The following is a 22,550-nucleotide window of genomic DNA, read 5'->3' on the forward strand; positions in this document are numbered from 1 at the left end:
TTGCCTATTCATAATCTAGATGCTAATGTTGAGAATGGTGTGGAACATGATAATGTTGATTATTGGCATCTTGGTGATTTGTTTGAAGATCCAATAAATGATGTTGATAAGCAACATGAATCACATGATGTCTTTTTAGATAATACACTTGAACTACCTCAAATTCAACTTAAGAGGTTTAATAAGGAAAGACAACAATCTAAAAGGAACTCTCCTCATGAGTATGTAATGTTAACTGATAGGGCAGAACTTGAGTATTTTGAAGAGGTAATGGAGAATGAAGAAAAACAAAAGTGGCTCGATGCAATACAAGATGAAATGAAATCCTTGCATGATAATCACACATTTGATTTGGTGAAGTTGCCTGAGGGAAAAAGGGTACTACAAAAGAGGTGGATTTATAAGAAGAAACATGAAAGTAATCATACATCTCCAATGTATAAAGCTAGATTGATGGTTAAAGGTTTTAAACAAAGAAAGTGTGTTGACTTTAATGAAATTTTCTTGCCAATAGTGAAGATGTCATCTATTAGAATTGTGTTGAGTTTAGATACTACTCTTGATTTAGAGGTAGAGCAGATGGATGTGAAGACTGCTTTTCTCCATGGTAATTTAGAGGAAGAGATTTACATGTAGCAACCTGAAATTTTTCTTGTTAAAGACAAAGAAGACTATATGTGTAGGCTAAGAAAGAGCCTCTATGGATTGAAGTAGCATCCAAGGTAGTAGTATAAGAAGTTTGAGTTTGTTATACGCGAGCAAGGCTACAAGAAGACTACTTCTGATCATTTTGTCTTTATTAAATATTTTTCTAGTGGTGACTTTATTATCTTGTTATTATATGTTGATGACATGCTAATTGTTGGGAAAAAATGTTTCCATGATTGATAGGTTGAAGAAGCAACTGGGTAAGTCATTTTCCATGAAAGACATAGGAGCTACAAAGTAAATTCTTGGTATAAGAATTTTGTGTGATTTAGGAAAACTATATTGAAAAGGTGTTGCAAAGGTTCAGAATGAACAATGCTAAGTTGGTAAGCACTCTTCTTGATACTCATTTTAAATGGAGTGTTGAACAAAGTCCTTTAAATGAAGCAAAAAAGTTAGACATGTAAAAGGTCCGTTATGCATTTGTAGTCGGTAGTTTAATACATGCAATGGTATACACTAGACCAAATATAATGCGTGCTATTAGTACAGTTAGTAGATTTTTGTCTAACCTAAGTAAAGAGCATTGGAAAGCTGTAAAATGGATTTTGAGGTATATTTGCGGTACGACTAGTATGAGGCTTTGTTTAGGAGGTGATAAGCTTATCTTTGAGAGGTACACAGACTCAGATATGGCAAGTAATATTGAATCTAGAAAGTCTACTTCGGGCTATGTAATTAAATTTGCAAAGGGAGTTGTGGCATAGCAATCTTAATTGCAAAAGTACGTAGCCTTGTCTACAATAGAGGCTGAGTATATTGCCATTACTAAAGCATGTAAGGAGTTGTTATGGTGAAACGATTCTTGAAAGAGCTTGGTTTTACTCAAGAAAAATACTCATTATTTTGTGATAGTTAGAGTGCTATTCATCTTGTTAGAAATCCAACTTTCCATTCTACGTCCAAACACATTGATATAAGTCCTCATTAGATACATGATATTTTGAATGCTAAGTTGTTAGATTTGGTGAAAATTCATATTGATGAAAATGTTACTGATACGTTGATTAAGGCAATAAAAATATAAAAGTTTGAAGCTTGTTGTAAGATCGCCGGATTTATGGTAATCTCTGCATAGTCGTGAAGGGGAGATATGTTGGGTTTGGGCTCCTTTCTTATATGATAAAAGGCCCAATATTGAAGCCCATTGTGACTTTCACTAAGTAAAGTGGAGAGGGGTCAGATTAGGTAATGTGAGATAGGTCATATTCAGTTTTATATGCAACCATTTGAGAGGAAAGAAGAGAGAGAGTCATTTACAAAGTAGTCTCAGTGAATAAACGTTTGCAAATTATTTCATCATTGGATCGACATGAAATTTGGTGAGTTGGTTTGCAATATCTAATGTGTAATTTTCAATGGTGGGATCACTAATGTGTTGCTTGGTGTGAGAGATAATTTTCTCTGCACTACAGCGTCTAGTTTAGTGTTTTTTCATCTTCTTCATCCTCTTTTATAAGCCTGTTGATTTGGTGTTTTGGCTGGTTGTTTGCACTTATTTGTGCATTTGATTGAGACTGTCTTGTATCCTATTTTGATCATAGTGGAATTGTTCTTCATTGGTCTAGACGACCCGTGGTTTTTACCCTTACATTGAGGGGTTTTCCATGTTAATAATTTCTAGTGTCTCTAGTCAAATATATACTATTGATTTCTACCATATATTTGTTATATTTTCTCCTGTAAGCTTTTAGCAAGTGAATAAGAATTTATTTTCGCTTCATATAAATTATTAGCTTATATTTTTTTCTCATCATTTATCTCCTGTATAATTTCCACCACCGCCTTAAAGAGTAAAGCTCCTTCCACGGTGTGATCAGACTGGACATGGCACCTATTCTGGTGACTAAGAACCATCTTGTGGTGGAGGTGTATACATGGATTAAATTTTTGAAAATTACATGTTAGAGTAATTCAGGACAGAGTTTTTTTTTTATAATTATATTATGAAGTGTAATATCAAATTGAAATGCTTCAGGTGGCCCAAAAAAAAAAAAGCTTTCATTAAATATTATACACATGACTTAAAATAAGAAGGGATGTTGAAACTATTTTTATTATTTATTTATTATAAACTGTAAGAAACAACAGAAATAATTCACATCAACATAAATATTTCCATAACTTTTTTTATTGAGAAAATAAATATTATGGATGATAATGATTTGAGGCCATGATTATAGTAGGGTTGATAGCAGATCTCACATACCTTTAACTTACCGACTGGGACTTTGTGGAGCTAGTTTGGTGAGACATAAATGCATAACCTAACTAGTAATCTTTCATTTCTGGCCATTCAGGCTCATCAGTACTCACATGCACTGAAAGATAAAGATCAAAGGCCATAATTACGGTTCAACCTCACAAGCTCAAAAGTGCTTCTTCCGGAATATTTCCTTCAGCTTCAGGCTCCTGTCAGAATAAGAGTCTCTACCTGTTTGCTAAAGCAGACCAATAATGCTCTCACTGGAATCTCTATCCTTCTCTTCCCTTCAAACTAACTAATGGTCTCCTTATGTCTGAAGGAACGAATCCAATCCAGAAATGTAAACCTTACTCATCACACCCATTTTATATTATATTCACTCTAACCAAGCTCCTATTTCACTATTAACCATTTAACTACCTCTTTCTTGTCGCCACTCACCCTTCTTCACCTTCTCTTTCTTTCTCTGAAATTTTCTCTCAAATGGGTGTGAAAGTTTTCATGATCTTCTTCATGCTATTCTCACTATTATTCCTGTTTCTTTATATTCCCACAAGATTAACCATGCCCATTTCCACCTCCATGCCTGTGATCAAGAGCTCCTTCAATATCTCAAGAACCAGCAAAGCATCATACCCAGTCACTTTTGCTTACTTGATCTCTGCGTCAAAAGGAGATTCCAGCAAGCTCAAGAGGTTGCTGCGAGCATTGTACCATCCTGGAAATTACTATCTGATTCACATGGATTATGGGGCTCCTAAGGCGGAGCATAATGATGTGATTGAGTTTGTGGCTAGCGATCCTGTTTTTGGAGCAGTGGGTAATGTCTGGATTGTGGGGAAGCGTAATTTGGTGACTTACAGAGGACCAACAATGCTGTCTACCACACTTCATGCCATGGCAATACTCCTGAGAACTTGCAAGTGGGACTGGTTTATCAATCTCAGTGCCTCTGATTACCCTTTAGTTACACAAGATGGTATGGTGAGTGGCCTTAAATTTTTATGAGTATTGGATATAAGAAAGCATTTGTGTGCGGTCTTACTAATGTTGATTCTGCATATGCACTCAAACTGTGGTGAATCACTTCTCTCTTCAGATCTGATCCAAGCCTTTTCTGGGTTGCCAAGAGATATCAATTTCATACATCATAGCAGTCACTTAGGCTGGAAATTGTAAGCAGCCCTGTTTCTGTTTGATCCTTATTTTTCCGCCCAAAACTTCTGAATTTTGTTATATCTATTTCAGTAATAAGAGGGGGAAGCCAGTTATTATAGACCCAGGTTTGTATAGCCTCAAGAAATCAGAAATTTGGTGGGTCTCCAAGCAGAGGAGTCTGCCAACATCTTTTAAACTATATGCAGGTTTTTCTCCTCCAACTTCTGAACTTTGTTAACAATCAAATACAAGGAATAGTTCATTTGTATTTTTCTTCTTATCATGTAGCTTATGATTTATGCTATTAATGGTAACATTCAAGCCAGTTCGGATTGAATTACCAAGAAAAATCCTTGCTTGATGAAGGACTAATAATCTCAGATAACAGAACACAAACCATCAAACATAGAATCAATCCTAAGTTATGGAGTGGACAGAATTTTATAATTGAGGGATTAATCGTCAATGTAGCTGGCTGACAGAAATGTCCCTTTCACTGGGTGTGATGGCGAAGGGCAGGGACCATCATTCATGGAAGACCATTAAATGGTTGATGCATGGAAGGGTACTGCTAGCTGGGCTCTCATGGCCATAATGTGCTTGCTTCCACAACTTTACCTAAATATGTCGGCCCAGTAAAATCCCACCACCTCTCCATTCACACAGCAAAATCCAACCAGCATGGATGCAATCAACAAGAGTGATGTTTGAGTTTTGACGTACCTGTTTCCATTACCAAAACAGATTAGGCTGTGCAAGACTGAACTGAAATCGAAAACTGAACGGAATTAACTTAGATTCGATCTTTTTTCCAGTCTGCTTCGAATTTTTTTTAAAATAATACTTCAGTCCGTTTAGTTCAATTTTGACTTTCGAGTATCTTATGCACAACTTAAAACAATCGAATCAAAACCAGAATTTCAAGACGTAGCCTATTTTTGAAATAGGAAAAATGTGTGACATGCATAAAAACCTAATGGATATTTCAGGGACAATGTAAATGGCATTTGTTCAAGTCGTTGGATATGTTGTTTAGTATTGAATTTATAATTTATTTTAAATAATTTATTTTAAATTGATTGATATCGTGTGACATTACATGTACATAGTCATGAACAAAAGCCTACAAAATTAGGCCAGCCGAATAATTTGGTTGGCTTGGTTGAATTTTTATACCATGTCTCGTTCGGTTGTTAAATATTTTAATACAAATCAATTTTCAATGCTTGACAACTGAACACCCCACGAACTAGTGTCGTGCAAATATGATTCTGATTGGCTTCCCAAAGACAGGTTCTGCGTGGACAATGCTATCAAGATCTTTTGCTGAATATTGCATCGTGGGGTGGGACAATCTGCCAAGGACCCTCCTCCTCTACTACACTAACTTTGTATCATCCCCTGAAGGCTATTTCCAGACAGTAATATGCAACTCTAAATACAAGAACACCACTGCCAACAATGACCTTCACTACATTACTTGGGACAACCCTCCAAAACAACACCCAAGGTCTCTTGGAATCCGAGATTATCGGAAAATGGTGCTGAGCAGCCGGCCATTTGCCAGAAAATTCAAGAAGAATGATCCTGTGCTGGATAAAATTGATAGAGAGCTTCTCAGGAGGCACCATGGTCAATTTTCTTTCGGGGGATGGTGCTCCCAGGGCGCAAAGAACAGGTCATGTTCTGGTCTAAGAACTGAGAATTTAGAGGCACTGAGTCCCGGCCTGGCCTCTAGGAGGCTAACAAAGTTGCTAGCTAAGATTCTCTCCGATAGAAATTTTCACAGACAGCAATGCAAGTGAACGACCATCCATTCATTTCATTGAGTCGATGGTTGTAAAAAGTATACTGCAATTTCGTCATTTGATAAGTTTTGTTAAAAGTTAATGTGGTTAGAATGGTTGTTTAATGTGGATAAGAAGGCGACCTGGGTTAGATAGGAAGCAGGACTTGCCAAAAGAGAGAGATATTTGAGCATATGAATTATTCTCTAAATTCAGGATGAATAATCTTGTATTTCAAACTCAGTGAATAGCCCTTAAATTGAAACTTAGAAACAAGCAAATGCATGAAAAACGGTCCCTCGAGAAAGATTAAAAAAGGGAAACTACATAAGCAGCAAAAAAATTAATTACCAGTTCCTATCCAAACATTTCCTAGGATCCACTACGTCTCATAACATGAAAATGTGAAGATCTCCAAGGTGCCATCTCAAGCGTCCCCTCTGTCATCCTCCAGGATTAGAGCCTTTCCAGTTTGTTTTGCCAATAGATCAGTATACTCTTGGAATGGAGATTTGGTGAAGCGGGTTTCCCTCCAAAATTCAGGAGTTAGGAAGCCATAGGTTTTCAGCAAACAATCAAATGTAGCCTGCAGAAACATAAAGCATTACCAACATTTAAATAACATGCGATGCAAGTTGCAAGACATGACATGATGATTATCGATAACTGCAACTATTATAGATTAATTTTCACTTATAATATCTAACAAAGATTTGTTACTCCAGAGACACTTCCGAAATGTCATTTAAACTACCAAGCCGAGAAACTACACAACCTGCACTCCGCAAAGACTTGCAATATCAAACCCGGCTTATCCGTCTTATTAGCAGAATGTATTCACAATAACCATTTGCATCTAGGGCCAACTCCTCACAGATAAAAAAATCCCCAGACTCAGGTTAAGCTCGAATAAAAACTGATGTTTCCATCTGTACATGCGTTGGCTGCAGTATAAGCCGACATGATTTTAGATATAGATGTGAAAGCCTTTCAAGCAAAACCACTCTCGAGTCTTAAACATCAACACTGCTTCAGAAAAATTCCTGATCACAAAATTTGACTCAGTTCTTCTATTAAAAAAAAAAATTCAACATCTAATTTCTACATAGTCTTGCGCAAAGGTTACACCTTCTCGCGCACTCGCTTAATCCAGGTAAACTAATTTGGCCATGCGTTATTTTATTTATTTATTTATTGCATGGCTTCATTACCAATATACTAAAAGTCTAGAATGCATGTAAATCAGTATGAAATAACATCTTATCAAGAATTGGATTTGAATTCAATCAAAAGCATAAATTAAAAGTGAATTAGAGACCAAACCTTGACAAAATTCCCAAGTGTCTTGGTCGACCCTCGAGAAGAAGTAAAGACATCTTCGATTCCTGCAAACTGCAATACTTTCTTTGGCACCCTAGCAGCAACGATTCCTGCACCACGGGGGGCAGGAACCATCCGCACGGTAACTGAACCGCACTTTCCAGTAACCTTGCAGGGAACTGTATGAGGCTTCCCGATCTTGTTACCCCAGTAGCCTCTTCTCACCGGAATAACCGAAAGCTTGGCCAAAATAATTGCGCCGCGAATGGCCGTAGCGACCTCCTTGCTGCACTTCACGCCAAGCCCCACATGTCCATTGCCGTCACCGACGACAACGAAGGCCTTGAACCGGGTCCTCTGACCGGCTCGCGTCTGCTTCTGGACCGGCATGATCTTCATGACCTCGTCCTTGAGGCTAGGACCAACCAAGGTGTCGATGATCTGATGCTCCTTGATCGGAAGAGAGTGAAGGTAGATCTGCTCGAGGCTACGAATCTTCCCCTCCTTGACGAGACGGCCAAGTTTAGTCACGGGAACCCATTTTTCCTCCTCTTCCCGACGAGCGCCCCTGCGGCGGCCTCCACGGCCGCGGTCGCCTCGTCCTCCACGACCACCAAAGCCTCGGCCAAAGCCGCCACGATCTCCGCCACCGCCACGTTCAGCCATTGTTACTATGATAAGAGGAAGCCACAAGAACTCCCCGCCGAAAACAATGCTCAGGGCGCGACTGTGCACAGAGGATTAGGGCTTTTATGTTGGTCTGTTTTCTTTTTTTTTTTTTTTAAAATAAATTTACTATGTCATATACTCATATAGCCATATGGGCAATGTTTTCAAAACCAAATTAAAAATTAAATTTACAAAGTTAGTAATTTATTATTCACATAGTTTAATTAAATTGAATAAATAATCAAATTAATAATATAATAATTAAATTAAAAAATTATATATATATAAATATATATAATGATTTAAATATAAAATATAAATATAAAATTATTATTTAATTTAAAAATAAAATTAAATATTTTAATTTTATCATGTCTTAACAAGTCACATGATATAATAAAATATTAAATAATTAAAAAATTTTGTCATTTTCTAAAAAAATTGATCAAATTTAAACAGTTCAATTTTTGAAAATCAGATCCAATTTCTAACTTGATTATGATTCTTAGTCCGACAACCGGCTCAAAATGATCCAACCCGATTCAACCCCAAAATAATTTTTGTATGTTGACTAAGCCAAAATCTAGACCTATTGACAATTAAATCAATGTGGTTTGATTTTTTAATCATTGCATATAGGTCAAATTCAGAGGGTTTGCAATTCAAAAGTTGCAACAACTCATTAAAACTTGAGAGAATGATATTTAGGTTATACAATTTTGGGTAAAATGTTTTTCAAAATAATTACAAATATCAATTTAAATAATTATAAATAAAATTTTTTATTATAATTTAAGAGTTACATTTGATATTTAAATATTTATTTATAATTAAAATTATTAAATTTGTAATCATTTAAATCGATATTTTTAATTTATTTTTTTTAAATTTATCAAAAACTTAACTATTATTATTCATTTATTTATGACCTAACTGTCATTCTTTCTTAATTTTTTGTTTTCTTTTTGGGCCAAAATTCAACTTTTGTAACTAAGCTTCTACATTTTATGGGTAAAAAACTAGAGAGAGAATGATAGAAGGGTTTTAAAAGACACAATTAATTTAAATTAGGTTCAATTATCAACTTTTAAGGATTTGCAAATTTAATTTTTAATTTTATAATTTTATTATGATGAATTTGTAACTTATATTCTAAATTTTTAATGATAAAAAAAATTTATTTATTCTTCAACTATATTAAAATTTAAAAAATAAATTATAAATTTATGACAATAAAATTATAAAATTAAAAAAATTTATAAATTTTTAAAAGTTGACACTTCAAACTTAAATTAAATTAATTATTTTTTTAAAAATCTCTATGTCATTTTTCCAAAACCAAGTATATTCACATCACATCGCAATGGCACAAGGATCGTGGGAGGCAGTTAATTATTTCAAGGGAAAAGCACGCACAGGTTTCATAAGCTTTAACTGCAAAAGAAAAAAAAAAATCTCTGGAATTACAAAAATATCCTTATTGTTAAAAAATTTAAATGCTCTTCTCATGGTTGCCGTTGTTGTCACCAACGGGATGCCAAAGCTGCAATGGCACCACTGCCGGTCAGCTTTCGCTGCCATTGTTCGTCGGCCGGCTAGTGATCAACGCCGACGATCATGGAAAGATTTTTTTTTTAAATTTGTTTAACTAATGGCATTTTTTGGGCATATGATTGACAAAATGAATATCCAAAGTTTGAGAAATTAGAAGCAATTAATATTAGATTTCCAACAAGATGTAAACAAACGAATGCTAAGCAAGGTGTGGAAGAAGAAGTTCTACAAGAGAAATAATATGAAAGAAAGAACTCGCAAACCCATAAAAGCTAAGGAGAAATTGAAAATCCCATATGCTCATCTAAAAAGCAGCAATGCAACGAGCTAAGAATGAATGGAAAACATTCAGAATATCGGGCAACAATAATCTGCAATATGAGATAACCGAGAGAACAAAATGCAACAGCAAGCATATCAACTTGTGAGAGAGATGTGATGGTGAGGAAGATGGCGTGCAACAACGTTCGATGGCAACAGGAGACCTTAACAAATTAAAGGAGGTGAAAGGTGGAGTAAATGCCCTTATTTTAATTTTTAAATGATCATGAATTTTTAAGATTACATGGTTAGTTTAGTTTCCCACCGTGATCTACCACACCATTTTTTGCACAGAATTATCTTTAATAAAAAGATATATTGACTTTAATGTAAAAAAATAAAAAATCAAAGCTTTATGGACGAAAATGCACATGCATGATTAGCACATAGTTCAGTTGCAAATGATATGACGTGAGTTTTAACTTGCGAACTCTCAACTGTGTACCTAAGAAGATCATTTACAAATTAATTGTAATTTATTAAAGCTTTATAAATTCTAGAAGCTCGGTTAGTAAATTTTGAAAGTTTAGTTATAACAGATCATCAGTAAGTCATGAAAGTTTTAAGATCTTAAAAGTTTAATTTAAAATTCATTTGTATCTAATCTTTCATTTTTTACAACTGAACTCCAAACATTTACGAGTGGGTTTAGTTTGGAGAACCTTTAATATTTATAACTCACTTGATTTTCATATTTGCAACTGATTGTGGGTGATTTGCTACTAATGTGTCCACCGGGAAATTAATATGGATCATGAAAAGAAATTAATTATACCGTAAATTTTTAAAATCATAAATAACTACCAAAGTTTTTTTAGAAAGTTTAGGATTTAGGATTTACAGTAACAGCATAGAGTTTTACAACTATGCTTTTATATCCTCCAATCTTGTATATAGGCCAGAAAATATTGTTTCGTGGAGTTTAAACAAACAATTAATCCTTTTGATTATACTTGGGATTGATTTTTAAATTAAGCCATGCTCCTAAAAAACTACTACATCATTTCCTAGGCGAGAGTCAATTACAATAGATTCTAAAATATAACGCTAACAAATGACTAGCTGTAATATACTAAAATTTTTTTTTTTTTAAATAATTTAACTCAACCATAGTTGGGTTACAGCCACCCAACACATTTTTATATCAATAATTTTAATATCAAATATTTTATAATTAACATTTCAGATAAATTTTTACCTCCCACATGCCGTTAGGCTAAATCACATTTGTCCATCCTTATACTCCCAACAAGTAAACTAAATCACATTTGTCCATCCTTATACTCCCAACAAGTAAAATAAGCAATTTAATAAATTTTCAACACAAACCAGTTATTTGGCCTTATAATCATGCCATTTTAACCAATCCAAAGTAAACCAAATATTAAAATTACAGTCATCCAAATTGTACTAAAAATAGAAATAGTTTGAAAGGCATGATTACATTTATATATTCATATAATTGACAATAAACAAAAAGCCCTAATATTGGCAATATAACACATTATAAATCATAAATTAAATACCCAAAAGAGACAGTGGATCTATACCACTAAGCCTCTGGGACTCCTCCACGTGTCACTCGTGGCTCTTCTCCTGAAAATTGTTAACCACATAATGAGACTCAAAAGTCCCAGTAGCCAAAGCCAATTTATGATAGTGTATACAAACAGTTAAGTGTATGCTTACTAAGTGAGAATTAAAAATAATATAATTCCAACAAATATATGAAATATTACAATACACACAAACAACCATCCTTATATCCCTCCATTAACCTCGAGCCGTAGCCCTCACTCGGTGCTAAATTACCCGGCCAAAGGTAGATTAGCCCGAGCCCTTACAAACCACCTATTGAGCTCCAATAGGGGCGTACCACGTGGCACATAAATATAACAACAATAACAAGTCTCCCAACACCTCCCACAATAATCAAATAAATTCATAATAATATTGCACAATTATATAATATTACAAAATTTATAATTTTCTCAATAATCACCCAATTAACATGAAGTAACACAAATCACAAATTAAAAGCATGGTTACCTTGTGGCTTTTTCAATAAATTATTCCTTAAAATTTCTCTCTCACCACAATCTTCACCAGTAATACAATCTACAAATAACATATTATTTATAAATATTAGTTTCAATTTTTGAAACTAATAAAATAATTCTAATAATAGAATTAAAAATATAACATAATTCCTAATCTCAATCTTAATACAAATCTATAGTTAATACTATTAAGTATAATTTTTAACTCCTCTTTTAATTATCAATAAACATTAATAATCTAAAAATCAAATTTTAAACTAATTTCTATTATCAAAATTTTCTTTTTATTTTATAAATTCGTACCTAAAATACCCAAAAATTAAAAATTGAGTCTCTAGTTTAGAATCATAATCCTATAACCATAATAATTTATTTTTCATCCCAAATAATCATCTAAACCTCAATAAATCAACATATATTTTCAGATCTAGTCTAGAAGTTGATCCATAAGCCACAAATTCAAAGATCACCAATAAATTTATACTCTAGAATATTTATTATACTACTAACAACCTCAAAAACTATATTTATTCAACATAAATTTATCCCTCTTCCAGATCTTAAATTTTCTACCACTACAAACTCAGAAACAAAAGAAAAAGGATGACTAAGAAAAAAATTTAGAACACTTACTTAGTCTTGAAAAGCTTAAAATCACATCCTAAATATCTTATTAAAAACTCTTACCTTAAAACCCAGCACCGGTGAATTTGGCTCACAGATGCTCTCTCTGCCGAAGCTCACGCATGAAAGAAGGAATGAAGAAATGAAGGAACAGGTGAGTTTTTATAAAAATTCAGTGGGTCCCACATTTTTTTTTAATTATTTTCTCTCTCTTCTTCTTCTTTTTTTTTATTATTATTTTATTATTGTTACTGTTGAGGCGGCGGACGAAGCAAATTCGTTTTCTTCTTCTTCTTCCTTTCTTTCTTGTTTTTACACCTTCTTTTTTTTATATTATAATAATAATTTAATAATATTATTTTATTATTATTATTTTTTATTTTTTTTAAATTATTTTTTTTAATTTCCTATTAACCCAAATTAACTATTAAAATTTATATTGGGATGTTACACTAGCCATTTCGTGTTCAAACTCGTAATTAACACAATCACAAGCGCGAGAGGCTCTCCATTTTCAGTGAATAAACGTTAGGTTAAGAATAAAATTTTTAAAATACAAAATATAATATTGTAAATACCACCTGTACCTTATCTCTTTTTTCATTTGCACCATTTCTCGATTTGTGCATGTCATTCTTGCATAAGGATCATGCTAATCTTCTCTTATCGTTTTAATTTTATCGGATGTCATATCTTTTAGAAATCAAATTGTTCTCAAAAGTTTAAATATCCCGGTCGTTATATTATATTATTATATTATATATATATATATATTGTTTTTGAAATATAATATAAGTTACTGTTAATTAATTTATGATTTTCAAAAATAATTTATTAAAATATTAATTTTCTAAACATTTTTTTACATCTTTTCATCATAATTTTAAGTAAAATAAATATAATATTTAAATTATTTAAAACTTTATAATTAATGATTTGAATAAATGGTAAAAATATCTTAAATTTTTTTTTCTTGACACCTATCCTATGATCCTAAACCTTTCAGCACCAAAGGTTAAAAAAAAAAAGAACTTTTTAATTCCACCATTAAAAATTATAAACATTGATCGATGACTGAAATTTGATCAAGATATTTTAAAATTTTGCTCTCTTTTATTTTTATATTTTTTAATCTTCATTTTCATTCGTTGAAAGAAAAAAATTAAAGAATTCTATGAAAAATGAAATTTGAGACTAAACATAAAAGAAAGGAGGGACAAAAATACAAAAATATCATTGATTAAACTTCAATCTAAAGGTCAATGTTTGCTATTTTTAACAAATGGGCAAAAAAGCTCCATTTTTGAAGCTTTTGGAGCAAGAGTACTTAAAAAAAAGTTTAGAATGTCAAGCGTCTTGAAAAAACAAATTTCAGGTATTTTTTTTCCTTTAACATTTGAATAAAATATAATGAAATAAAAATATAATTGAAAAAAAAACTATAAAATCCATTCAATAGCTTGCATTTTAAATTAAATGAAGCTAATAGAAAGCACCATATATTATAGAGGGAGAGCATACATCATTTTTTGGGATTAAAATAAATAAAAATTACAATTTAAAGGGTTGGTTCGGTTCGGCTCTTGATTATTCTTAGGAAACCAAAAGGGCTCCACCGTGGATGCTTTATTATTATTATTATTATTATTTTGAACGGAAGGCCGTGAATAAATTGTGTTGTGCTAACCTACTTGATGAATCATATTAGCATGCAGAAAATTTCTATAACCAAGAGGCATAGTATCAAAAATATTAACATTAAAATTATTAATAAAAGCTCAGTGAGTCAATTAGTCAGCACATTTATTTAATTTACTTCTCTAAAGACATGGTAAAAGGTGATAGTCTAGTCTCTCATAATGAAATCTTTGATTTTGCTAATAGTAGCAGAAAGTGAGTAATCGGTAAAGAATCCATTGTGAATCAATGAAAGAACTTCAATAGAGTCGAAGTAAACATTAATTTTGTCAAACTTTCCAACCCAACAAATATTAAATCCTTTCAAGATGCTCATAAGTTCAATTATTATACTTGGATGATATTCTAAATATTTAGAAAAACTTTTAATCCAATTGTCTTATTTGTCCTATATGAGACGACCATAAGAAGTTTCACTATGAATGTTGATGGAGCCATTTACATTAAACCTAATCCATCCTTCCTTAAGGAGGAGCCATTTAGCTTTTATTCTATCACCTTTTTGAGTCAGAAAGTCAATTATTGGAGGGGTTGATCGATAAGAATATTTTTAATACTAGTGAAAACAATATCTTTGTCATGAATTTCTTCTTTGAAATAAATATTTTTGCATATTTCTTTCTAGATGTTCTATCACATGTGGTTAAAGAGTCTTTGCCAATAGGTCTTTTTTGCACAAGCATTAGCTACATCATTCTCAACATTTCAAGTTATCTAATCCTACAAAGGGAGAGAAAAATGTGTTAATTTTAGATTGCTTTAATAATTTTAATCAAACCTCTCTAGATTTCTTACAATCTCTGAATACACAAATGGTTGAGTCTAAAGAGTTGCAATCAAACAAGCATATCCTGAGACAATTATTGCTCCCTAATATGTGAATTAAGTTGAATTTGATTCCAAGTAGCTTTTCAAATGAAGGTTTTGATCCTCTCATAAGTTGACCATTTCTAAATCTTTGACCAAATCTTTGAGTTAATATTGTCAGAATGATTTTCAATTGCCTTGTAAGCTAATTTGATAAAGAAACTATCATTTAAAGGCCTCCAACATATAACATCATTATTTGTATTAAGTGAGTGCTTGGTTAAGGGGGAGAGGTGGGGAGAGATATTGTCCCCCACTCCTTGTTTAGCTTTAAAATTTGGAAGGGAGGAGAGGGCAAATTTTTTCCCTTGCCCCCCTCCAAATTAGGGGCATTAGGAGGGAAGGGATAAAATATATCATACCCTGACCAATATGCCCTCTATGATAAATGTAAAAAAAAATGCAAATATGCTTATATAGTATCTAAACACTAATAAAATAAGGATAAAATTGTTTATATATAATTATTTTTCCTTCATTCCTCTTCTAAACTAAATAAGGTAACATCAAATCCCTCCCCTTTCCTTCATTAAAATCCTTCCCTTCCCCTTCTCTCAAACCAAACATACCATAAGATTAAGAGGTTGGACAATAGAAATATGCTTAAGAAAAAATTACATACAGGTTCTATATAAAAAATTAAAAAAATTAATCTTTTAGTCCTTAAATTTTTAATTCACTTGTAACTCAATCTTTCAATTATGACTCGCCTATGATTCAATCCATCAACTTTTGTACTTATAATTCAGTACCTTAACTTTTGTTAATTTTTTGTATGTTAGCTTAAATCTCACATTATAGAGCAAGAGGAGGATATTTTAGAATAATATATAAGTATTTCTTTTATTCATTTTATTTGACAAGGAATTTTTTAAAAAAAATTAAAAAATAAAAACCGAATTATAAGTGAATTAAAAGTTAAAAACGGAGTCACAATGAGTTATAATTAAAGGACTGAGTTATAGTAAGTTATAATCAAAAACTGAATTACAAATGAATTAAAAATTAAAAAATTAAAAAATTATTTTTTAAAAAAATTGATTACTGTGAAGTTTGTTAACAATTTATATAAGACGAACTCACAGTGATTAATTTTTTTTTTTTTTATGCGAGGCTTCAACGCAGCGCTCTTACGTTAATAACATTCCGGTGTAGATATCTACGTCGCGGATGCCCTTTTCAAATTGTTGCCCTAACGATCAAAAAACAACCCTTGATCGCGACTGCCGTCCTTTTTTTCGAAGATCCAGCTTTCAACCTCGATAAAAACATATTCGCTCTCATCTCTCCGAGAATACTTCCGATTAGAATCTCAGTTCAAACTCTCATGTAATGTGCTTAGAATCTTTGAAGCATGCTCTGTTAGACACGATATCACGCTTAGATCATCAACATAACTTTTTCTGTAGTGCTGGCTGGTCATTGTTCCGGGGGCGTTCCTGTCCGTACACACTATTCTTAACTTACAATTTGCGGCGTAGATGATGAAATTCTGATGCCATAATCCACATGCTTTAAATATAATCTGCGTGTCTGCTCTGCTGGTGCCAATTCATCTTGTCTTCATAGTTATTGATGATTCCAACTGATGTAGGAAGCTTATTCATGTCAATCTGTTCTGTGGGGATGCTCTATATCTAAATCTGTTCTGTAATATAATAAGTTACGGATAATCTTGTACATTTGCATTTATGGTGTCTTGGGAATGCTTGATTAATTTTTTTAATTCGCTGATTCGTATCCGGTCTGCATGTTAAAGTGGCACGCTCTGCGAGCTGTCCTAATTAACATGGAGTTGTCCTGTCTTAACTCATGCTGTCCTTTTTATTGTTTGGCATAGTTTACAAGACTCTGGTCAGTCTGGTAGATCCTCCGTATTTCCAGCGTGCTCAGAGGGAGAAAATGGCAAGATCACTTTCTCAGGCATGTGCCAATGAATCAAGTGATGTAAGTACACAATGACTATAGTTCTTGGATGATATGCATTTCCTTTTACATGTAGTGTACGCATGCTTCTTTTTCACTTTCTTGGCAATAAAAAATTTCTAAACTACTTGCATTAACATTGTAGTAAAGCTGCTACCCCGAGATCATATAACTTGAAAAGTACTAGAAACAAAAAAGAGAACTCAAGCTAATCAATAACATAATCATTGTAAAGATTAAAGATGCTTTGACAAATTCCAGTTTAGTCCCATCAAATGTCAGTGTTATCTTGGAGAAGACAAATTAATCTGTCTACGAATTCCAGGTAAAACAGCCAAAAGATGCAACAACAGCATAAAAGATGTCCTATCACGCAACACCTTATCTTCTCGTCTGATGCAGCATTGCTTCTGAGAAGCTTTTGTTTTTTTTGGCATAGTCCTTAAAAGACTCCTTCCTTGCTCAAGCTATATATATGAGCATCTAACATCAATTCCTGCATACTGTCTCTTTTTCCTCCTTACAAATTGGTAGAGCCATCTGCTAATTAAACCTCATAATTTTATGTATTTTTTACCTTTCTTTTGGTTAGTTGAATAAATCATTGAATGCTGCATGCGCAAGCCAGAAAAAAGAATCAAGTACTTATGGACATGAAAGCACTGGTTAGTGCCTCTGTGTGTGTATGTGTGTGTGTGTGTGCACTACTAGAAGTATTCTGCTCTCTACCTTCAATTATTCATTCATAATTTTCCTAAAGCGCTTTCAGGAGTTGATGTTGAGCATGCAACCACTATAGACAGTGAATCAAATAGAAATGACATGAATATGAGAACACATGATGAATCAGAATGTCTCTCTGACATTGATGATCTGGAGGTGCTCAACAAGTTCCATTCCTTTTCTGTCACGTGCAATTTAAATTGTCATGGTTTTCTGCTTCCATTAGAGTTCCAATGCACTGCTTTTCATTTAGTTTGGAAAAACTGTTCGTGCAATAATTTGTTTGACTGATTGATGGATGATATTTAATTCTTTCATAAACCAGGTGTTGACTATTTGGAGTGCTTTTTTTCTTTCAGTTAGAAGAAAGACCGAATTAAGAAATTAAATTAGCATTGATTGGGAAAAACTTAGTTTTCTAAGGCAACCCTAGTTCTCTTATGTGAAAGAAAATACATCACCCATTCTTAAGTTTGATATTTAAAACTTATTTGTTCCTGACAAGAACCGGATAAATAGAAAATTTATATGCTTCGTAAGACATAAGTCTAATTGATCTTTCAAGGGCAATTATCTCAAAAGGGTTGCATCACTGAACAATGAATAAACCCTAGACAACTGGACTTCTGCCAAGCATCCAAGGCTTAAAACCTGCCAAAAATGAGCCTATAAAACCTGCAAACTAAACTATGCTGCTTCAGTGATATGAACTGATTAGTGAAAAGGGAGGACAATTTAAATCTGAATTAAACTCTCAAATGGAACCTGCTTCATATAAACTATTTAGCTTTTGATTCAAGGCTTTTAAGTTCTTAGTCTTGTATCTTGATGTTTACCTTGGCCACGTTTATTTCTGATTATAATTGTGCCCTTAATCATAGTTACTCTCAATGATGCTTATGCATATTATGTCAATGTTCTCTAATGTCCTTAACAGGTTGTCGACTTGTTTAACCCTGACTTTTTCCCTGCTAAAATGTTGCATGCTCCTTAGATTGATCTCTACCTTCACAATGAGGAGGAGAGGCGATACAAGAAGATTATATGGGAAAAACTGAACCGAGATTATCTTAAGGTAAATATGATTCGATCAACGTCTTTCTTTTCTTATATATCGGTGGACAATGTTCCATGGTTGATTTTCATGCTTGGTTATTCTTTAAACTCAAGTACCAGAAGTTTATTGCTTACAATTGCAGTGTGTTTTTCCCTGACGGCATTCTACGTTCGTTTATTTGGAGGTTAATTTCTTTCTGAAATTCTTTTTACAGGAACAAACGGCCAAGGAAGCGGCTGCAAAAAGGGGTTTTGATGGTTTGCTAGCATCAAGAGAGCTGGGAACTGCTTTTGCAGCAAAATCCCAAAAGGTGACTTCTAAATTTTTATTGTAAGATTCATTTGGTGCAATTGTTTATGAGTTCTCAGTAATGCAACAGTAAATTACAGTTGCAACAATAACTTTAAAAGGACATTTTTTTCAAAATTTACTCTGGCATTTTAACCCAGTGATTTAAGAGTCTGTCTTTCAGTAATACTGGTTTTGCCAGTATACTTTGTTGAGTTGAAAATCATGTCGATTATACATTGTTATTGAACTTATTGAACATTACTTTTAGATCTTGAAGAAATCCTGGTTTGAACTTTGAACCTTTTATGGTATTAGAAGTTAGACTTAGTGTTTCATGAAAATGAACGCTGAGATGGAAAAGAAAGACTTTGAAAAGTGATTGTGGGAGTATAAGTTGATGAGAATGGAATGGCAGAAGCAGAATATCTTGCCTGTTCTTGTTTTCGCTCTAAGAAATGGTTTCAGAAGAAAGAAGCAAAATATAGGAATTACTTGTTGAATTATTAATAATACACACGTCTTTGTGTATATGTTTGTAGAACTCAGCCAGTGTGTTCGCAGATGATATCAAGGTTGTTCGGCTAATGAAGCGGATCAAAATATTCCCTTTTATCTATCTGTGTATTTATTTATTTATTTTGCAGATGCAATTAAACTATTTCAATCGTAGATGCCTTTTTTCCCCCCCTAAAAATTGTATAAATTCCTGAATGTACTGTTCAAGTGGTTACACATACCCTTATTATTTTACCTTTCTAATATCAATTGATCTGCATAAGCATAATTGACGGCAAGATTTTAAAACTATGGTTTGTTTTGAGCTGAAGAGAAAACCATGGTTTGTTTTAAATACACATTTGCAGGGAAAGAAGCAAAATATAGGAATTACTTGTTGAATTATTAATAATACACGTCTTTGTGTATATGTTTGTAGAACTCAGCCAGTGTGTTTACAGATGATATCAAGGTTGTTAGCTAATGAAGCGGATCAAAATAGTCTTTTTTATCTATCTGTGTATTTATTTATGTATTTTGCAGATGTAATTAAACTATTTCAATCATAGATGCTCTCCCCCCCCCCCCACAAAAAAAAAAAATTGTATAAATTCTCGAATGTACTGTTCAAGTGGTTACACATACCCTTATTATTTTACCTTTGTAGTATCAATTGATCAGCATAAGCATAGTTGACGGCAAGATTTCAAAACTATGGTTTGTTTTGAGCTGAAGAAAAAACTGGCTTGTTTTAAACACACATTTGTAGGGAAAGAAAAAGGGACAAGCGGCAAAGAGTTCAGGTTCTGTCCAGCTGGGTCCAAAGGCCGCTCTCTCGTTGGGGAAAAAGGTTAATTATTTAATAATGCTCATCAAGTATCATGCTATTTCTTTTCAACAGATGTTTTATATTTAACGGAAGTCATCTTTTTCTTCTTTGTTATTATTAATCATTAATTGTTTCTTGTATTAGATTTAATATGTTCATGTCTCAAGCAAACTTGAAAATGGGAAAAATAAGAGGAGCTTTGTACTACTGTTCTTTTTCGTTCTACATGCTATAGTTGTTCTAGTTATGAATTATGCTAACCATTTCCTAGTTATACAACTTCTAAGGAAGTGATTAATACGTAGTTTCCATTCTTTGTGCTGGTTTCGGTACGGAAGGAAAAGACCTAAGTCTACGAGCACACAGCACAAATGGGAGAGTTTTTAACTTGCTGAATGAATAGAGACAGACAAATGGAAGTTAGTAATGCAGTGTTGCAAGCTCTTTATAATTAAAGATTAAATTGGAGTGGCTATAATCTATTTTTGATTTGGCCTCTGAACGGTTGATCTATCATCAAAGTACTATAACTTCCAACCCATGTTATCACTGATTTCTAAAAAAAAATATGGGGCTGAGGTCTCACTGTTCACGACATTTTCTGGTTGTAATTTCCAAGCATTTCTCCTGTATTGTAATAGAAATTTGTGTGTGCTATAGTACCCTGTTTAGATGTAATATGGAAATAAATTATTGCAAAAGAATGGCAAAAGCATGTTCTTTCCAAATATTGAATAGTGACTGAGAGTAAGAATACAAGTTCTGGTTTAGTTTGGACTTTGGAATTGGATTCTCGTGCTCCTTAGGTATTTGGGGTTGCCGCTTGATTCTTTCCCCTCTAATTAGTCAAGGATGTATTTACATCCGACTGTGATCTCTATCATGTGTATTTTATCCTGTATATGCAATTCAGTAACTGGATCAGTCACCAATGATATGATTTATGCTAATTTTTCTGGTTATTCTGAAACTGGTTGTCTATAACAAATGACATTTATTTTTGCAGAGGCTTAGCTCCAAAGTCAATTTTGAAATGGTGGAGAAATTATTTGATGAGCCTGTTAGTATTTCTTTCAACCGTTTTCCTTTTGGTCAGAATTATTCTGTTCCACGACTTAAACACATGACTAAGGGCATGACTGATTTTGTTTTTAAAAATTGTTTTTCTGTTTTTAAAAAACAAAAAACAAAAAATAAAAAAATCATTTGGATAAGTGTTTTAAATTTAAATATTTCTCGAACTATTATTATTTTTAGCTTTTAAAAATAACATGAAAACATTTTAAATTTTTTTTATCTATTTTTTGTTTTCAAAGCACACTTAACTATCATAAACTATCACCATTAATTACTAGCTACCATAGCTGTCAACGGATTTTTTTTTTTTTCACTCAAACTTTTTTCAACTTATATAATCAGACAGATTTTTTTATTTTGTTCTAAAAATTATTCTGAAATGTTTATTACAAAACGGCTTAAAAAAAAATCCATTTTTGTAGCTGAAACTATCAGCTTCTCTCTATCTTCTTAAGAACGAAAAAGTTAGGAATATGGTTCTTTTTATTAAAGCTTTTCTACTGTTAATATACGCAGGAGGCACTAGAGAACCCCAAGAAAGCACGATTTGATCCATGCTCGGAGAATCACGATGATTTAGAGTCGGAGCTGGAGAATAAAAACAGAGGTGATGATGAGCTGGAATCGACAGGCGAGTTTGAGGAGGAGACAGATGATTTGGGCGGGTTATATGAAAACACTCGTTACGATAATATTGTAGACGAGGGATCTAACTACGAGGATGATGATTATAACTTTGAATGAATGATGGTTATTTGAGAGCTGCTTGAATCCCATTTCTGCTTTTAATTATGTGTGGACTTCTTGGATCCCGATTTGACATGGCTAGCACAAGGGGAACCTAGGATTATCAGAAATCGTCGGTGATGCTGTGTTGCCATCGACGAGGCATGTGTCAATTATTTTATCCTATTTCCTTTCTCATACAGCTGTGGAGTCCACTTCTCTCCACATTTCTTCTGCCCCATTCGTGGTCCCTTACTTTTGATTTTTACCAGAGTTGCTAAAATCTTAACGAGCCCGTGCAATTTTGGTGTTGGATTCAATCTTTGGTTGGAGAGATCTGGTGGGGTGGGAATATATTGTTAATTGTGTGATTGAGCCGCAAATCCACCCAAGTGGAACAAATAAATTAGATATTGAACAATTTGGTTGTGTTCTTTTGCCCCAATCCTCATGC

General features: G+C 33.1%; 3 protein-coding genes, 1 long non-coding RNA gene and 1 other non-coding gene across 11 annotated transcripts; 2 read left to right on the plus strand and 3 right to left on the minus strand.

Annotated features, from left to right (window-relative positions):
- The first annotated feature begins 2,998 nt into the window (after window positions 1-2,998).
- On the plus strand, window positions 2,999-5,984 carry LOC129304372 (beta-glucuronosyltransferase GlcAT14A-like). Its single transcript, XM_054943998.1, has 4 exons — window positions 2,999-3,893; window positions 4,014-4,089; window positions 4,163-4,278; window positions 5,366-5,984. The coding sequence occupies exons 1-4, from the start codon at window positions 3,398-3,400 to the stop codon at window positions 5,875-5,877; spliced, it is 1,200 nt and encodes a 399-aa protein (XP_054799973.1). The 5' UTR covers window positions 2,999-3,397; the 3' UTR covers window positions 5,878-5,984.
- Window positions 5,985-6,044: 60 nt separating this feature from the next.
- LOC129304373 (40S ribosomal protein S2-3-like) lies at window positions 6,045-7,911 on the minus strand. The gene is made up of 2 exons (XM_054943999.1): window positions 7,183-7,911; window positions 6,045-6,445 (listed from the first exon to the last, which is right to left on the minus strand). The coding sequence occupies exons 1-2, from the start codon at window positions 7,843-7,845 to the stop codon at window positions 6,287-6,289; spliced, it is 822 nt and encodes a 273-aa protein (XP_054799974.1). The 5' UTR covers window positions 7,846-7,911; the 3' UTR covers window positions 6,045-6,286.
- Window positions 7,912-11,107: 3,196 nt separating this feature from the next.
- On the minus strand, window positions 11,108-12,522 carry LOC129304374 (uncharacterized). 2 transcript variants are annotated; one of them, XR_008591682.1, is made up of 3 exons: window positions 12,471-12,498; window positions 11,773-11,841; window positions 11,108-11,319 (listed from the first exon to the last, which is right to left on the minus strand). It is a non-coding gene; the product is annotated as an uncharacterized LOC129304374 (long non-coding RNA). The 2 variants fall into 2 exon arrangements; XR_008591683.1 differs by lacking the exon at window positions 11,773-11,841 and having other exon boundaries at window positions 12,471-12,522.
- A 483-nt stretch (window positions 12,523-13,005) lies between these two features.
- On the minus strand, window positions 13,006-13,109 carry LOC129307537 (U6 spliceosomal RNA). Its single transcript, XR_008592428.1, has one exon. It is a non-coding gene; the product is annotated as a U6 spliceosomal RNA (small nuclear RNA).
- A 3,020-nt stretch (window positions 13,110-16,129) lies between these two features.
- On the plus strand, window positions 16,130-22,337 carry LOC129304964 (uncharacterized). Of its 6 annotated transcripts, none has more exons than XM_054944826.1 (9): window positions 16,130-16,413; window positions 16,813-16,919; window positions 17,491-17,563; window positions 17,659-17,777; window positions 18,616-18,696; window positions 18,893-18,988; window positions 20,234-20,314; window positions 21,300-21,353; window positions 21,887-22,337. In XM_054944826.1, exons 1-9 carry the CDS (start codon window positions 16,305-16,307, stop codon window positions 22,112-22,114), a joined length of 948 nt encoding a protein of 315 aa, XP_054800801.1. In that variant the 5' UTR covers window positions 16,130-16,304; the 3' UTR covers window positions 22,115-22,337. The 6 variants fall into 6 exon arrangements, with proteins under 6 accessions (XP_054800801.1, XP_054800807.1, XP_054800802.1 ...); XM_054944827.1 differs by having other exon boundaries at window positions 16,131-16,413; window positions 17,668-17,777; XM_054944828.1 differs by having other exon boundaries at window positions 16,132-16,301.
- Window positions 22,338-22,550: the final 213 nt, after the last annotated feature.

The sequence above is a fragment of the Prosopis cineraria genome, unplaced genomic scaffold (assembly GCF_029017545.1).
Source record: "Prosopis cineraria cultivar Desert tree isolate PC_DT_omini unplaced genomic scaffold, ASM2901754v1 PC3, whole genome shotgun sequence".
Taxonomy (NCBI): Eukaryota; Viridiplantae; Streptophyta; class Magnoliopsida; order Fabales; family Fabaceae; genus Prosopis; species Prosopis cineraria.

Coding starts and splice junctions, on each gene's coding strand:
- LOC129304373 (XM_054943999.1), bottom strand. CDS start 7,845: ATGGCTGAACGTGGCGGTGGCGGAGATCGTGGCGGCTTTGGCCGAGGC. Junction 6,446..7,182: donor CACTTGGGAATTTTGTCAAG/GTTTGGTCTCTA, acceptor ATGTTTCTGCAG/GCTACATTTGATTGTTTGCT.
- LOC129304964 (XM_054944826.1), top strand. CDS start 16,305: ATGTGCTTAGAATCTTTGAAGCATGCTCTGTTAGACACGATATCACGC. Junction 17,564..17,658: donor TTATGGACATGAAAGCACTG/GTTAGTGCCTCT, acceptor ATTTTCCTAAAG/CGCTTTCAGGAGTTGATGTT. Junction 21,354..21,886: donor AGAAATTATTTGATGAGCCT/GTTAGTATTTCT, acceptor TAATATACGCAG/GAGGCACTAGAGAACCCCAA.
- LOC129304372 (XM_054943998.1), top strand. CDS start 3,398: ATGGGTGTGAAAGTTTTCATGATCTTCTTCATGCTATTCTCACTATTA. Junction 3,894..4,013: donor CCCTTTAGTTACACAAGATG/GTATGGTGAGTG, acceptor TTCTCTCTTCAG/ATCTGATCCAAGCCTTTTCT. Junction 4,090..4,162: donor AGTCACTTAGGCTGGAAATT/GTAAGCAGCCCT, acceptor TATCTATTTCAG/TAATAAGAGGGGGAAGCCAG.